At 53.3% G+C, this 16,021-nt stretch overlaps 1 protein-coding gene across 14 annotated transcripts in view; it reads left to right on the forward strand.

The window, feature by feature from the left end:
* Pou2f2 (POU class 2 homeobox 2) overlaps positions 1 to 14,952 on the forward strand; it is an 83,307-nt gene extending 68,355 nt beyond the window's left edge. For 5 of the 14 annotated variants that reach the window (XM_051207490.1, XM_051207489.1, XM_051207493.1 and 2 more), the window contains 10 exons: positions 7,782 to 7,887; positions 7,972 to 8,063; positions 10,167 to 10,328; positions 10,483 to 10,624; positions 10,727 to 10,875; positions 10,954 to 11,127; positions 12,437 to 12,503; positions 13,700 to 13,901; positions 14,002 to 14,075; positions 14,361 to 14,952. In XM_051207490.1, coding sequence (XP_051063447.1) covers positions 7,782 to 7,887; positions 7,972 to 8,063; positions 10,167 to 10,328; positions 10,483 to 10,624; positions 10,727 to 10,875; positions 10,954 to 11,127; positions 12,437 to 12,503; positions 13,700 to 13,901; positions 14,002 to 14,075; positions 14,361 to 14,686 — 1,494 coding nt within the window. In that variant the 3' untranslated portion in view covers positions 14,687 to 14,952. The remainder of the gene's footprint in view (positions 1 to 7,781; positions 7,888 to 7,971; positions 8,064 to 10,166; positions 10,329 to 10,482; positions 10,625 to 10,726; positions 10,876 to 10,953; positions 11,128 to 12,436; positions 12,504 to 13,699; positions 13,902 to 14,001; positions 14,076 to 14,360) is intronic. The other 9 variants (XM_051207491.1, XM_051207494.1, XM_051207497.1 and 6 more) reach the window with 5 other exon arrangements.
* The last annotated feature ends 1,069 nt before the right edge of the window (positions 14,953 to 16,021 follow it).

The raw sequence follows: 16,021 nt of genomic DNA on the forward strand, positions 1-16,021 counted from the left end.
TCTGAAAGAGCAGCGAGTACTCTCAACTTGAGCCCTGTCTCCAGCTACCTTTCCTTTTTGTTTTGAAACCGAACTCTCTTACATGGCTCAAGCTAGCCTTGAACTTCTTCATAGCCAGGCTGGCCTCGAACCCTTGCTCCTCCATCTCAGCCTCCCAAATTCTGGGAGGACAGGTGCGTGCGCTCCCGCGTACCCCTGTCCTGCCTCCCGCTCCCCCACTCAGAGCCCTTCCTAGTGCAGTGAGTGATCCTCCCATCCAAGGTATTCATGAAGTCCCTTGTGTAGATCATGCCTACTCATGACCAGGGCTGCGTTCCCTGGTAGGGAAACAGACTGTGAACCAGCAACAGGATGGGTGATGTGCAAAGCGAAACAAGGCCTCCTCGTGGGAAAGGGAGGGGCCCAGTCTAATGGGCGGTTAGGAAAGATTTCACTGAGAAAATGGCCTTTAAGAGCCGAGGGCTGAGTGAGTCAGTCTTGAAAGGCGCGTGGGGGGCAGGGAGAGGGAACAAGGAGACACAGGCAGAGGGGAAAGCTTTGACTTGCTCAAGGCTCATGGGAGGCCTTGTGGCTGGAGTGGAGTGGGCAAGGACAGCTCCTGAGAGGTGAGGGAAAAGCCATGCATGGCAGTGCACGCCTACGGTCCCAGCCACTTGGGAGGGGAAGGCAGGAAGATCACAAGTCAAGGCCAGCGGCCTTAGCTGTGTGTGAGAAACTGTTTGAAAACAAACAAACAAAACCACCACAGGCTGGGGATATGGCTTGTTCTATGAAGTACTTGCTGAGAAAGCATGATGAAGACTCAGGTGGATCCCCAGCCCCCTTGCAAAATTGCCAGGCTCAACAGTTCTTACCCGTGAGTGATCCTAGCTCTAGAGAAGCAAGCCCCAGCAACAGGAGACTCGGGGCTCACTGGCCCACCAGCCTAGCTGAATTGTTGAGCTTTTGGTTCAGTGAGAGACCCTATCTCAAAAAAATGAAGCGGAGGGCCTGGGGAGATGGCTCAGCGGTTAAGAGCACTGGCTGCTCTTCCGGAGACCCAGGTTCAATCCCCAGCACCCACATGACGGCTCGCAACTGTCTGTAACTGCAGTTCCAGGAGATCTGACAACCCTGTACAGTCATACATGCGGGCGAAAACACCGATGCACATGAAATAAAAATAGATAAAATAAAATAAAGTGGAGCACAAATAAGGTGGATATTTATCCCTGATCTCCCTCCGGCCCCTACATGCATGTATGCATATGTATAAAAGAGCACACACACACACACACACACACACACACACACACACACGTACACAAGAAGTGGGTGGGAGGCAGGCATACGGGATTAAGAGAAAGGGACTGAAATTATTCTAAGGCCAGGAATGGCAGCCCACTGTAATTCTCACGCTCAGGAGACTGATGCAGGAGGATTGCCCTGAGTCTGAGCCCCACCCCCAACTCACAAAACAGAACACAAGTGTTTTAGCTGGGGGTGTGGCCAGTGAGCAAGACAGTGCTTGTGCGGGGTCCTGAGTTCCATCTACAGTACCACAGGGACCTGTTGGGGTACACCTGTAATCCCAGAACCCCCGAGGTAGAGGCAGGGGACCAGAAGAGCCCAGGCCAAGTCACATGCTGGGCAGGCTGTCTGTGTTTGGCTGAGAGGAAGAGGGGAGGAGTCATAGGAAATGGGCATCTGGGTGTGAGGGGAGGCTGGCTTGCACGGGAAGCTGGCTTGCACGGGAAGCTGACAGTTCGGGAGTATGGATTGCGTGGGCTAAAGTGTAACTCCTGGGATTTTGGCTTCTGTGCCTGGATGATTTTCTGAATTAGGAGAGAATCAAAGGTTTCCCCGGACCTTTCTGGGCTTGAATCCCACCCACCAGGGCCTCACTATGCAGCCCTGGTTAACCTATGACTCACTAAGGTCCACCTGCCTCTGCCTCAGGAGAGCTCTGATCAAAGGTGTGCGCCACCACACCTAGCCGGAAGAATCTCTTAGATACTCAAGTGGAGACATCACACAGGCAGGTGGACATCCCAGGCCAGCGCTCAGCGCAGCCTGGGTGGGCCATTGGGCCATGGCAGTGATTAAGAAGGGGACAGATTTGAAAGCCTGATGAGGCTCCCACTATTGACAGCTCATGATGGGGTGGGGTGTTGAGGGGCCAGAGGCGGCTAGTGCCTGTGTAAGTGATATGTTCATCTCTCAGGCCCCAGTGAAAGCCAGGGAAGAACTACAGTTTATCTTCTTTTTTCAATTAAGAAAGCTGTGGCCCAGATGAAGGGATGAATGACTCAGGACTCCAAAGTCAGGCTATTATTTAACACACCTGTGCCCACAAATATTTACCCTTTCTGTGTGGCGGAAACGTGTAAGGTCTTTTGGGGGGCGGCTGGAGTACAGCTTTGGTGGTAGAGCTTTTGTCTGGCATGCTTGAGATCCTGTGTTCAACCTCCAAAGCTGACAGGAAAAAGTACTGTTGTTCTTATTGTTGTTGTTTTCAGACAGTCTCCCGTAATCCAGTCTGGAAGTTGAAATGTAGCCGAAGCTGACCTTGAACCCTTATCTTCCTGCCTCTACCCCTCCCAAGTGCTGATGGGATCGCAGGCTTCCGCCAACACACTTCACCCTCTCGGCTGTTTGGAAATACGTTATTAATTGCATTTTCCTCCCATCTGACCGAAACTGTGTACCCTGCTCCCCATCCCCCATTGCCCTCCTTTGGAACTATGATAGCTCGTATTCTCCCGCTTCTCACGCCTGCCTCCTTCTTCTTCCTCCTCCTCCCCCAGTCTAGACTTAATTCAATGCCGTGTCCAGAACTGGTCACAATGTGCCACATTAAAGATGGCCTACACGCCACCACCCTCCAGGCTTGGCGGTTCGGCTTGGCTTTTCGGGGGGGGGGGGGTGGGAGCCATGGGGGACAAGGACCTCCTGTCCTGTGCACTGGGGTGAGGCGAGGCACCTGGGCCGTCGCAGCTGGCCAGCTCTGGGGCCCTGGTCTCCTCCCATTGACTCCCACATCTTTCTTACCCACCCCACCCCCACCCCCAGGGGGCACCACTTTTACACCCTTTGCACCCCACCCCCTTCACCCATGTAGTGCATTAGCCATGCACCTGTCTTTCCGTCTGCCTGCAGCAAAGCACAGGCAGCCTGTCATGTTGCCTGTGAGGCATGTGCACTGGAGGCTAGAGTGGATTCCTTCCCAGGCTGGGTGTGGTCGCTCCCACCCGTTAACCCCTGCACTGAGGAGGCAGAGGCAGGAGGATTGTAAGGCGTGTGAGGGCGGCTCGCGCTGTATAGTGAGTTCCAGACCAGCCAGGGCTACGTAATAGACTGCATCTCACAGAAAGGGAAGTAGAAGAGACCTGGTCCTCTTCCCTTTTCAGCTTCGGTGGGGGATGCTCAGCCTCCCAGCTGCTTAGAGGACAAAGCAATTGACTTAGGAACTGGACTAGCCAGGGCCTCCTCCAGCATCTCTCGACTCTGTCTAACTTCACCATTTGACGCTGGAGTAGCACACCCCCAAGTGGTTAAAGAGAGCCATGCGGTCTTTTACTGGCTGGCTGTGCCCAGGCCCTCGCCTGCTGGCCACACTCCTTCCTTCAGCAGATGGCGAGCTGGGAAGGCCTCCCTATGCAGGGGTGCCTTTCTGGGCGAGGATAAAGTGGACAGTCCTGTGCATGGGTCTTAGCCAGAGAGACAGGTAGAAAGCAGTCCCGGCAGGACAGAGATTGATGGATGTGGTGACAGGAAAAGGGGACACAGGAGCAGGTGGCAGCTCAGCGTAAGAGCATTTGAGGGAGACCTGAATGAAGTGGGGGGGGGGTGGTCCTATCAGGGACAGCAAAGGCCTGGAGCTTCTTCTCTGCTGAGTGACAAGGGGGAGTTGGTGTGGCTGGACTAGGGTCAGAGGGCAGGAAAGTCATGAGGAGAGGCCTGGGGTGAGCTAGTCTGCATCAAAGTGCTTGCGTTCTACCGCATATGGGGATGAAAGACAGTGGAGGCCGGGTGGACTGTGGAAATGCCCGGGCTTCCCTTTGGTGGTGATCCCTTTGCTGCTGGCGTCATCGCCGCCATGTTCACAGTAGATGGGAAAGCCTCATCTGAAGTCAGAGGGTGGGAAAACAGCAAGGGTTTCCCATTCAAGTTCATGGCTCCCTCCTGGCATGGCTGTGAATGCTCACTCTCTGTCTTTTTAATTTAAAAAAGTTTGTAGATTTATTTTCTGTGAATGTACGCTTTGCCTATGTGTATGTCCGCTCACCATGTGCATGCCTGGTGTCTGTGGCTGTGAGAGGGGGGGGTATCGGATCCCCTGGGACTGGAGTTACAGATGATTATGAGCTGCAGAGTGGGTGCTGGTGCTGGGAATCCAACCCAGGTCCTCTGGGAGAGCAGCCAGTGCTCTGAAGCCCTGAGCCGTGTCTCAAAGCTCTCTTTTCATTTATTTATTGTTACTATTATTGTAATTATTTGGTGTTTTTCAAGATAGGGTTTCTCTGTGTAGTCCTGGCTGTCCTGGAACTCACTCTGTAGACCAGGCTGGCCTTGAACTCACAGAGATCTGCTTGCCCTGGGTCCAGAGTACTGGGATTAAAGGCGTGCGCTGCCACCATCTGGCTAAACCCCTCATTTTAAATTAATTAATTTTATTTTATGTGCCTGGGTGTCTGGGGTGTTTTGCCTGCATGTGTGTCTATTTAGCTTGTGTCTTCTGCAGAATCCAGAAGAGAGCATCAGATCCCCTGGAACTGGAGTTACAGACAGTTGTGAGCTGCCATGTGGGTGCTGGGAATCCAACCAGGGTCCTATGGAAGAGCAGCCAGTGCTCTTAACCATTGAGCCATCTCTTCAGCCCTTAAACTCCTCTTTTAATAAGTTATTATTTTTCATTACTGTGTTTTGCATTTTCCCAAAAACTTTGGTGGAAATTAAGAAAAGATTTTTACAAAATTTACATCAAGTCACATGCATACCCCCATAATGTCATGTAAGTGGAAGGAGTCAGTAGGAGTGGGAGGAGACAGGAGAGACTAACAAGGCGAATATTTCTGAAATACTTTAGGTACAGTATGGAAATGCCACCATGAAATGCACTGTCCTATATAATTAACATGTGCTAACAACAGTAGGGTCATCGGATGGCTCAGCACATAAAGGCACTCCCTACAGAGAGTGCGCTTCATATCCCAGCATCCATGTAAAAAGCCACAATCACCTGGGGCCTCCAGTGTTTTGTTTGGTTTGGTTTTTCGAGACAGGGTTTCTCTGTGGCTTTGGAGCCTGTCCTGGAACTCACTCTGTAGACCAGGCTGGCCTCGAACTCACAGAGATCGGCCTGCCTCTGCCTCCCAAGTGCTGGGACTAAAGGTGTGCGCCACCAATGCCTGGCTGCCTCCAGTGCTTTGTGACCTCTGAGGGGTCTGACTCCTTAGTCTTCTCAAGGTGTGCACACCCACACACATACATGCGCAGCAGGAGAATGTGTGCATGCCTACACATACATGTGCGTGTTAAACATCCATACACATAATTGTGCGACATGGTCATTCTCAGTTACATAGGGAATTCCAAGCCAACCTGAGCTCTGCAACACCTTGACTTAGAAAAAGAAAAATCTCAGGAATCTGTTACTACAGACTGGCTCAGGTTGCTTGGAAGACACAGGTGGCCCAAAGCAATACAGAAAACCCTGTTTTGAAACAAAGAAAGAAGAAAAAAAAAAAAGAAAAGAAAAAAGAAAAAATTAGCTTCCAAGCCTTGGAAGGCTCCACTATCAATAGACACTTAAGCTGGAGGGAGATGACCATGTAAGTTTTATAAGGGTAGAGTATCTAGGGCAAGGGGGTGTGTAGAGTAGATTCAGTCCCAAAGGATGCAGTACCCTTTGCCATAGGTTACCAACCCGTACAAGTGCAGAAAAGTATGCCACAGTCATATGCATGCAGCTTAGCGGGTCCCCAGTAATCAGGCACACGCATGTCAATGGCCCCTGGAAGCCTCCCGGGTTTGTAGCATGCTAACGGTGTTTAAACAGGGTATAGGATGCCATGGCCGCCCGTGGAAGCTTGTGTTGCTCATTCCAGGGAGTCGGGGCACTTGGGCAGGGGCTCTACTCTCTTTGGCTTGCAGACAGTTTTCTTTCTTGCGTCTGTTTACATCATCATATTGCCTCTATTTGTGTCTGTATCAAAATCCCCCCCCCTTAAAGCATGCATTTATTTTGTGTGGGGTGGAAGGGTTGCAAATGTGCTGTGGTGTACATGTGGAGATCAGGGGTGGATTTTGGGGATCAATTGTCAGGAAAGGCAGCAAACACTTTTACCCACTGAGACACCTTGCCAACACACACTTTTTGTTGTTGTTCAACAGTATTTGGCCGTGAAATCACTGGTCTTGCACATACTGCGCAAATTCTCTACTCCCTCACTGGGGGATTCTAGGCAGGGGCTCCACCACTGAGCCACACCTCAGCCCCTCACTGGGGGATTCTAGGCAGGGGCTCCACCACTGAGCCACACCCCAGCCCCTCACTGGAGGATTCTAGGCAGGGGCTCTACCACTGAGCCACACCCCAGCCCCTCACTGGGGGATTCTAGGCAGGGGCTCCACCACTTTCAGACCTCTTTTTCAAATAGGATTTAATTTTTGAGCTGGGTGGTGGTGGCCAGCACTTAGGAGGCAGAGGCCAGTCTGTCAATAGAGCGAGTTCCAGGACAGCCAGGGCTGTTACACAGAGAGACCCTGTCTTGAAAAACCAAACCCAAACCAAACAAAAAACATTTCATTTTTGTTATTTTTATTTATGTGCACATGTGTGGCTGTGTATGTCACATGTGTGTATTGCCCATGGAAGCCAGAAGAGGGTGTTGGCTTCTCTAGACCTGAAATTACAGGTGGTTGTGAGCTACCAGGTATCGATGCTGGGATTTGAACCCAGGTCCTCTGGAAGAGCAGCCAGTCCTCTTTACCACTAAGTCATCTTTCCATACTCACCCTTCCCCTTTAAACTTTTAACAGCACCACTCTTGCCTGAATTTTCCTTTTTAGCTTTGCTTTTTGGGGTTTTGTTGTTTTGTTTTGTTTTGTTTTTGGAAACGGTCTCAGTGTGTAGCCCTGGCTGTCCTGGAACTCTCTCTGTGGATCAGTCTAGACTTAAACTCACAGAGATTTGCCTGCCTCTGCCTCCCCAGTGCTGGGATTAAAGGTGTGCGCCTCCACTGCCCTGCTGAATTTTCCCTTTTAATGATGCTATCAACCATAATGCATTGGAATCCACTTTCATGGCCTCCTATTAACTTGACCATCTGCAAAGACCCTATCTCCAAATAAACTGACATTCTGAGGTCTTTCTTCAACCTAGATTAGTGCCGAAGCTTTTCTCCAAGTGTCCATACCAGCGAATACACCTGCTATTTGCTGGAGTGCGTTAGAAGTAATTCCAGACATCATACCGCATGCCTTGGGAGCATTTTTAAAAGACAGGAAAGACTTAGCGTGGTTTACATTTTTAAACAAGTCTATTTGTTCTGTGGGAATGTAAGGCAAGGCAAATATTTCACCAGGAAGACAAAGGCAAAGAGCAAGCCCTCTTGGGGCAGCAGGGACAAAGGGACTTCCAGGTGCCCCGCGGTCAGCATGCCGTTCCCAGTCCAACAGACCACAGCTTGCTGTACCAGGGTGCATGGCCCCTGGCCTCAGTGGGGGCTCACATGCTGCTGAAGCGGGGGATCAAGCCAGGATTCAGTCTGTGTTTCTGTCCATCTCCTCTCTGCCAGGATATACAGCAACTCCTCCAGCTCCAACAGCTGGTGCTTGTCCCCGGCCACCACCTCCAGCCACCTGCTCAGTTCCTGCTACCACAGGCCCAGCAGAGTCAGCCAGGTGAGGTCCCAGCCTCCCCCACAGGCTCCCAGTATTCCATCGCCTGCCCCTCGCCCACTCACCTCCTGCCTCTTGTCTCCCCAGGCCTGCTACCGACGCCAAATCTATTCCAGCTACCTCAGCAAACCCAGGGAGCTCTCCTGACCTCCCAGCCCCGGGCTGCGCTTCCTACACAGGTGACTGTCCACTGAGTTTGTCAAGCCTCTAGCATCCCAGTGAGGAGTGAGGGAGGACTGAGCGGATGGGTGTGGGGTCTCTTCTCCAGGGCCCACCCCACATCCTTGAACAGTTGAGGGACCCGAGGCCCCGCCCTACTTCGCCAAACACTTGCTGGTTAGGAACTGGGATAAACCAGCTCCATGCCCAGATCAGCTCCGTAGAATGAAGGGAACCACATCGGATTAGCAGTAACAGAGCCTTTCTGAACATAGATGTCTTTGAAAATCAAATGAAACATCTCAGAGGTTGGGGAGGTGGCTCGGTTGGTAGAGTGCTCACTGCAGAAGTACAAGGCCCGAGTTTGAGGAAACCTCAGAGCCCAGGTTAAAAGCTCAGCATGGTTGTAATTTCATCCTTGGGGGCATGGGGCTTGATGATAAGTGGATCCTTGGCCAGCCGGCCTGGCCAGATCAATAACTTTGAGGTTCATTGAGAGATCCTGTCTCAAAAAAAAAAAAAAAAGTAGCTAGCGATTCAGGAGAAACACCTGACTACTGTTGACTCCAGACCTCCACATGTACAGCACATAGGTGCACACGCGCATGCTCACATGCACAATGCTCCCAAGCACTGACGTGCATACACACGCACACACACATGGATGAACACACGCACACGTGAACACACACACACGTATGTGTGCACTCTGTCAGTTCAGCCCACAGGCCAACACAGGTCTTGGCTCCTAAACCCCTGAAAGGCTAGCTGCTCTTGTGACAACAGCATCAGAACCCATTCGGCTGTGAGTGCTGTGTCACCTGCTGTGGGGCGGCATCCTTGTCCCCCTGGGGGGACAATCCGCTGCTACCAAACTGCTGATATGTCCTAAAGTGATGCCTTGGACCCAGCAGGGATCTCACATCAGTATGACTTCCCAGACACACCTGCCCCAGAATTGTAGAGCATCAATGATCCTTGGCACAGACATCCCTGTACCAACCACTTCCAGGTTTTCATTTTTAAGGCAGGAAATAACCCCAGAGGAAGGTGTTGCTTCTTGTCCATCTTCCAACTGTCCCCTGTACTTTTCCCTCTCTTAGCAAACTATTCATTTTTAAGAATATATATATATATATATATATATATATATATATAATTTTGGTAATATTAGAGACTCAACCCAGGATTTTGAGTATGCTAGGCAGGGGCTCTATCACGGAGCCATGCCCCCAGCCCCTCACTGGGGGATTCTAGGCAGAGACTCTACCACTGAGCCACACCCCAGCCCCTCACTGGGGGATTCTAGGCAGGGGCTCTACCACTGAACTAAATCCCCAGCCCTCTTTTCACATTTTATTTTGAGATCATCTTTCCAAGTTCCTCTGGCTGGCATTGAACTCACTCTGTAGCCCAAGCTGACCTTAAAATTAGAAGCCTCCTGTTTGTTCTCCTGAGCAGCTGTACATGTGCTATCAGGCCTTTAATATTTTTTTTTTTTTAGAGCAGTTTTAAATGCACAGTGAAACTGAGCTCAAGATAGATCCCATATGCCTCCCATCCTCCGCCTGCACCACCTCCCCATTTTCAGCATCCTCAGCCCAAATAGTACTAATGTGTAGCCCAGGCAGCTACACAATATCTCCACATCTGTAGACTGAGCCTCAGGTTTCACCCTACCTATGCAGGAGGGGATTGGACAGCTTGCTAATTAGTAACTTTAATCCCCTAACAATTCAGTAGGCAGGCAGAGTCATAGTAATGGTTTCCATTCTATGGAAGGTTCCATTCTATGGAAGGGAATGTAGGCCCAAGGAGGGGTAAGACTAAGACTGAGCTACCCCAAAAGATCAGTGGTGGCGGATAATGGAAGAGGAACCCACTGCCCCAAGCTCTAGGCTTTGAGCGCATTGTGCCATCAGCCAAAGACTGGCCGCGCCTGCCTTTGGCAGTCTGGGTCTCTAAGGGAAGGTGAAAGGACCATGACCATCTGTAGGATTGGCGTCCAGTGGGAGTGCCCTGGGCAGGTGAGGGGAGTCTGAAGAGAGCGGGCAGCCACACAGCCACTGCTTAGGCACATCCGTCCTCCATCCCGCATCCCATCCACCTGCCCACCCCACCAGGCTGTGACTCGCCCCACGCTGCCCGACCCGCACCTCTCACACCCGCAGCCCCCAAAATGCTTGGAGCCGCCATCCCACCCGGAGGAGCCCAGCGACCTAGAGGAACTGGAACAATTCGCTCGCACCTTCAAGCAACGCCGTATCAAGCTGGGCTTCACACAGGTCTGGGACCACCTTATGGGGTGGCGGGGTTGCGAGGGTGCTGCAACAAAGATGCGGGGATCGTGGTCAGTTGATGGAGTGTTTGGATCTGGCCTTGGACCAGGAGACCCCCGCCTTGACTTCCAAAACCCCCACGTCCTCCTCTCTGGTCCAGGGTGATGTGGGCTTGGCCATGGGCAAGCTCTATGGCAACGACTTCAGCCAGACGACCATTTCCCGCTTCGAGGCCCTTAACCTGAGCTTCAAGAATATGTGCAAACTCAAGCCCCTCCTGGAGAAGTGGCTCAATGACGCAGGTGAGCCCGGCCAGAGGCCAGGTGCCAACGGGGCGCACAGGGGACTGGTGTTGGGGCAGGGCGGGAAGTGATCACTCATATCCGTGCCTTCTGTCTTCTCAGAAACTATGTCTGTGGACTCAAGCCTACCCAGCCCCAACCAGCTGAGCAGCCCCAGCCTGGGTTTCGACGGCCTGCCGGGGCGGAGACGCAAGAAGAGAACCAGCATCGAGACGAATGTCCGCTTCGCCTTAGAGAAGAGTTTTCTAGCGGTGAGCTTCGCCCCCTAGCGACAGGGAAGGGTATCGGGTGGATGGACCCAGCTCAACAGCAGGTCTGTCTGCCTGTAGAACCAGAAGCCTACCTCAGAGGAGATCCTGCTGATCGCAGAGCAGCTGCACATGGAGAAGGAGGTGATCCGCGTCTGGTTCTGCAACCGGCGTCAGAAGGAAAAGCGTATCAACCCCTGCAGCGCGGCTCCCATGCTGCCCAGCCCGGGAAAGCCCAGCTACAGCCCTCACCTGGTATCCAGAACTGGGGTGGGGGGTGGGGGTCAGGGACGGGCACAAGCCTGTAGGCATATGGGTGAAGCAAACTTACATAGAGGAGAGACCAGAGGAGTTGGTTCTGGGGACAGTATGTCTGTCACATACAGAGCACAGTCACAAAGGGACACAGTTTCCAGGAAAGCGTGTCACCACGGAGTGGAGGTCAGAAGACAACCCTTGGGAGTCGATCCTCTCCTTTCCTGGGATCAAACTCGGGTCATCGGGCTTGGCAGCAAGTGACTGTACCTATAAAACCACCTCCCAGGCCCCAGACTGTGGTCATTTGTGTTGGGCACAGGCTCCCACGTGTATACTGACATTACCAGGATGGAGGGCTACATCGTGGCCCTCCTTAGACCCGTGAGGTAGCTGCAGCACCGCACAGCCGCACATGGGTCTGCTTAGCTGTCACACACACCTTTATTCTGTCCCTTTAGTTTTGTTTGTGGAAAGGGCTGTGATATCCGGAGAAACCCCTCAACTCTAGGGCTGGGGAGGAAGGAGGGCCCCTCTGCGAGTTAGCCGGAAGGACCACCCGGAAGGCCGTGTCCTGTCCTGCCAGGTCCAGCATGCACACAGGCATAGATGCCAAGGCATGCTGGGCCCCAGCGCAATTCATTGTGGTGGCATCTGCTGGGCCCGGGGCTGAGGGTGGAGCTCCGGCAGGGGCAGATGCCTATGGTCTTACCAGGAATCTACGTCAGGTTAGTTAAGGGGTTTTGAGCGGGAGAGAGACAAGGTCAAATCATTTAGGGCTGCTAGAGCTGAAGGCATGGAATGCATTCCTGGTTCTCACGCCTCTCCCTCCTGAGTGCATTCAATTTCAATTGTGTTTTTTGTTTGTTTGTTTGTTTGTTTGTTTGTTGAGACAGGATTTCACGACATGTAGCCCAGGCTAGACTCAAACTTACTATGTAATCCAGGCTTGCCAGATTCTCTTACGAAGGCAGGTGTGTTCCCTCTAGGGGAGCCAACAGCAGGAGCAGACCGAGCAGTTGTTCAGGCACAGTCACCAAAGACAGGACCCAGCTCCCCAGGGACATTAGCTGGACAAGATAGTGTCAGAGGAGAAATGGGGCTCTCAGCTGAGAGTCACTGCACCTCCTGCTTCTGGTGCAGGGACCACCTGGGGACATGTGGGGAGGACGATGGAAAATGAGTGGTGTGATCTACATGAAGTTCTGCCCCTGGGGCCCTGTCGCCCCACCCTGTGTGCACAGGGAACCCCGTGGGAGGCTACCTTGTGAGACAGGGCCTAACCAGACTTCCTTTTCTCTCTCCCCAGGTCACACCCCAAGGGGGTGCAGGGACCTTGCCATTGTCCCAAGCTTCTAGCAGCCTGAGCACAACAGGTGAGGGGCAGGCTGGGGGGGGGGACGGGACACATGACATGTATGACTCGGCATGGCTCACAGCCTGAGGTTTAGCAGTAGCTCTGGGCTGAGTCTCGGGGGGTGTGGGGGGGGCAGACAGAGCGGTGGGCAGACCCCCTATGTCATCCACCAGAGCAACCTGGAAAAGTGTGGAGGTTGCCGGAAGGGGACTCACTTGAGGCTTTGTCCCTGGAGTCTGTTGTATATACACCCTGCGAGTCCGGGAACTTGTTTCAGATCTATTAGCTTCGGGTTTTGTATGATTACCATGAGTGTATAATGTGCACACAAGGTCTGTACACACACGCACACACACATGCACACACGCACGCACACACACGCGCACGCACACACACACACGCTCTGAAAGATAGTAGGAGGAACTGGCGTTCAGAGCTTGCTTAATGTGCATAGAGCTCTGGGGTCCATCTCCAGTCTGATTTCTTTGTTTGTTTTTCGTTTGTTTGTTTGTTTTTATTTTTGTTTTTGAGACAGAGTTTCCATGTGTAGCCCTGGCTGTCCTGGAACTCGATTTGTAGACCAGGCTGGCCTTGAACTCAAAGATCCATTTGCCTCTGCCTCCCGAGTGCTGGGAATACACATAGTAGGCTACGACTGCCCAGCCATTTTTTTTTAATAACACAAAGCAAACACTGTTACTATTACTCCTCTTGGGTTAAAAATTAGTAAGTGGAGGAATATAAATTAATAAGGAACTGGCACTCACTGGCCCAGGTTCTTTATGCAATATATCCATCCTCACACCCTGCTCATGAGATTGGTACCGTTTTCCATTTTTCCATGAGGGCATCACTGAAGGTCAGACAGGTTGGGGTGTTCACCACAAGACACAGCTGGGACTGAGCATGCGACCTGTCCTGGCCGGAACCCTTTGGTACTCAGTGGCACACCCCTGAGTTCCCGGCAGCACAGGAGTGGCGACTCATCTCTGGCCTGGTTGTCACCGGTGTTTGGGGCATGGTTTGCCGACAGCCAGGGCCAGAGATTATTGTGATGTCTGCCATGGGGTTGGGGTAGAAGGACCCAGAGGAGGGGGTTGGGGCAGCGTGCTGTTCTGACTGATGGGCTTCTAGGAACGCTATAGGGGTTGGCCCTGACTTCCTTGACAAGGCAGCAGAGGAAGCTGAAGAATGCTTTGTGTCTCTCTCTGGCAGTTACTACCTTATCCTCAGCTGTGGGGACGCTCCACCCCAGCCGGACAGCAGGAGGGGGTGGGGGTGGGGGCGGAGCCGCGCCCCCCCTCAACTCCATCCCCTCTGTCACTCCCCCACCCCCGGCCACCACCAACAGCACAAACCCGAGCCCCCAAGGCAGCCACTCGGCTCTCGGCTTGTCGGGCCTGAACCCCAGCACGGGGTAAGTGTTACGAAGCTGCAGCTGCGTGCTGGGTGGGGAGGCGCGCACAGCTCTGCTCTGGGCTCCTGCCCCTGCTAATGCTTCTGCTTTGCTTTTGCAGAAGCACAATGGTGGGGTTGAGCTCTGGGCTGAGTCCGGCCCTCATGAGCAATAGCCCTCTGGCCACTATCCAAGGTGCGTGCTGCCTCATGTCACACCATCGCCACCAGCCCCGCCCCCTCCCGGGCCTCGAGCCCCCTCATCGCCACCCCAGCCACGCCATCCTGCCCTGCTCACTGCATCACTGCATCGCTCGCCTCTTCATCCCCATCTGTCTTTGGGGAAGGTGTGAGGGGTGCTGATGGACGGGAGTCAGTGGGCAGGCGGGGAGGCAGGAGCCCTCAGGCAGGGCACAAGGAGGTGGCGGCCTCCCTCCGCGGCCTGGCTTATCTCCAGCTCAGCCTCTTCTCTCCCTACCAGCCCTGGCCTCTGGTGGAACCCTGCCCCTTACCAGCCTTGACGGCAGCGGGAACCTGGTGCTGGGGGCAGCCGGTGCGGCCCCAGGGAGCCCGGGCCTGGTGACCTCGCCTCTGTTCCTGAACCACGCGGGGCTCCCCCTGCTCAGTGCCCCGCCAGGTGTGGGCCTGGTCTCAGCAGCAGCTGCAGCCGTGGCAGCCTCCATCTCCAGCAAGTCTCCCGGCCTCTCCTCGTCTTCTTCGTCCTCATCATCCTCCACTTGCAGTGAAGTAGCAGCACAGACCCCTGGAGGCCCAGGGGGACCTGAGGCAGGGTCCAAGGCCGAGTGAGAGCCCACCATGCCTCCCCCCCACTCCTCTGACTCCCTGGCCTTGGTCCGCTGCCCAAGAAGGGACAGGGAGGCTGGGGCGGGGGTGCAGTGGATCCTGGGAGCAGGAGGAAAGACCAAAAACCAATCAACCAAAAAAAAAAAAAAAAAAAGGAACCAACAAAAGAGAAAACCAAAAATATTCACAACCGAACCAGCTGCCCTAAAGGAACCAGAGATGAAAAACAAACGAACAACAACAAAAAAACAAAAACAAAAACAAAGAAACCCAAACCAACCAAACACCCCACCCCCCGAAATCAAACAAACCAAAAACCATTGCGAGCCAGATCTTGGAGTGCTCACTGCTACGACACCAAATAAGAGCCCTCAGCCAGGAGCGGAGCAGCCTCCAGCAGGTCGGACCTCATGCCGCGGAGCCCTGGCTGTGGGACCAACTCCCCACCTCACCCCCGCAGGGGGTGAGCAGAGAAGGAACTAGAGACTGAGCCGGCTTGCTGGCCCAGCCTCAGCCCTGGGCCAATGGAGACAGGGCATTGCCTGGGGCAGGAGGCCCAGGGCCCAGAGCCGCCTGCCAAACGGTCTTTTCCAGAAGGCATAAGAGAAAGGGCCGAACAACCTTACACCAAATATTCAGTAGCTTCACCCAAAGGATGTACAGAATTTTTAGCGTTGTGCTCAACAGAATGTGTCCCCTCTGTGTGTCCCCTCCCCCTTCCCCCCAGCTCTCCCCAACAGGGCAGGGGGTCTTGCTTTAATCCCCCCTCACCCCCAGCCTGGGGAGAGTTCAGAGGAAGGCCTGGGTATGGGCTTTTTGTCCCCTGTACCTCCCTCCATTTGAAGGGTGGGCTAGGCCTTTTTTTTTTTTTTTTTTTTTTTTTTGGCCAAGTTCGAACTCTGAAGAACCCCTCCTCAACTCCATCACCCTTCTGCTCCGGAGTCTGCCTCCTCCCCGTCTATGGGAAGGTGGTTGTTTCAACCAAAGGGTGATGAGGCGAGGACATCCAAGTTGTCTTTCTTTCCATCCTGTCTGTCAGTTTCCCTGAAAAAAAAAAAAAATCATATTCCAGTGCCTATCCGTGGGATCCTTCACGTTCTTTAACACTAACCAGAAACCAAAAAGATTAACTCGCCTCAGTCTGCCCACCCTATGCCCCTTCTGACACCGGCAGATACCTCTCCCCTCCCTCCACATCCCCGATGCACACACGCACACACTCCAGTGGTGGGCTCCCCCGGATGGATGGCATCTCCGTCAGGGTCCACATGGTGATGACATTGCCATCGCTTGCGGTTTCCCATGCAAGAGGGCTGGCACCGTGGTGGCCACCACTCC

The sequence above is a fragment of the Phodopus roborovskii genome, unplaced genomic scaffold (assembly GCF_943737965.1).
Source record: "Phodopus roborovskii unplaced genomic scaffold, PHOROB, whole genome shotgun sequence".
In the NCBI taxonomy this organism is placed as follows: domain Eukaryota; kingdom Metazoa; phylum Chordata; class Mammalia; order Rodentia; family Cricetidae; genus Phodopus; species Phodopus roborovskii.